Source organism: Penaeus monodon, chromosome 28 (genome assembly GCF_015228065.2).
Source record: "Penaeus monodon isolate SGIC_2016 chromosome 28, NSTDA_Pmon_1, whole genome shotgun sequence".
NCBI lineage: Eukaryota > Metazoa > Arthropoda > Malacostraca > Decapoda > Penaeidae > Penaeus > Penaeus monodon.
Window position 1 is genome coordinate 1,384,733 of NC_051413.1, and position 1,030 is coordinate 1,385,762.

General features: G+C 32.1%; 1 protein-coding gene across 1 annotated transcript in view; it reads right to left on the bottom strand.

The window, feature by feature from the left end:
* The window catches only part of LOC119591267 (rho-related BTB domain-containing protein 1-like), a gene marked incomplete in the record, with an annotated part of 74,215 nt that overhangs the window by 1,397 nt on the left and 71,788 nt on the right, over positions 1 to 1,030 (bottom strand). Inside the window, 1 exon segment of the mRNA XM_037939984.1 lies at positions 658 to 806. Coding sequence (XP_037795912.1) covers positions 658 to 806 — 149 coding nt within the window.

The window sequence follows — 1,030 nt, forward strand, 5'->3', positions numbered from 1 at the left end:
CTCTTTGAAACTGTATGATGGACAGTCCTCCTTTCTATTTTGTATGGTGAATCAGCTCAAAATGAGTAAAAACAAAATTCTTGAGTTTTCTGTATCCTGGTTTTATCTAAGAACTTGGCCAAAAAACATGCACACGCTATATATTTATATATCATAAGGCTAACTCCATCATTACTTGTTTTTTGTTATATTTCATATGGCACACATCAGAGATTCTCACAACGACTCCCCAACACCTGAATATCATAATCATTCTAAGGACATACCAACATTTATTACTTACAGTTTTACAATAGATAAAAGTACACAAGGGACAGAATTTTCCTTTCTTGAAAGAAAAAGAAAAAGAAAAGGGGGGGGGGGGATCTCATGAGCATAAATCTAATCCTAAAAGAATAAGTAAATATAATGACGTACATTACAGGTGTTTCTATTTTTCAAAACAAAATTATTAGAGAAATGTTGACACTTATTACTATCTTTGTTACTTATTACTATCTTTCATGAAGAATGAAAAACAAAAACAAAAAAGTGATGTAAATGGAATTCAATAATCAACTGTTTCTCTGTTGCAATCTATATGTCAGTATGATATATAGATACTTTTGTTACAAGATCTATTGCAAAAATTGTTCCTGTCATTCTCAAAGTACGTACCAGACAGGAGGCCATCGATGTCTATTCAAATATGCTTGATTTTCTGGGTGGAGTGAACGCAATTGCTTTGCATGCTTGTTACAGACGTGGTTGTAGTTTGTTGCCATACATGTGAGGCACCACTCCACTAGCTGATGAGCATTGTGCATCTGTAATTAACAAAAACAAAACAATCAAATAAAATCTCTCTGCATTACTTGTAAACAGTCACCCCAAATTTCATTTTCACATAACCAGATAATATAATTTATATTTAATTCTGAAGGAGTTTTTGGCACACTGCTTAAAAGTACCTGAATGCAGTTAAAATGAGGATTAACAATAATAAATAATAAAGTAATCAATGACCAAAGGATGCCATCATTTAATCAAG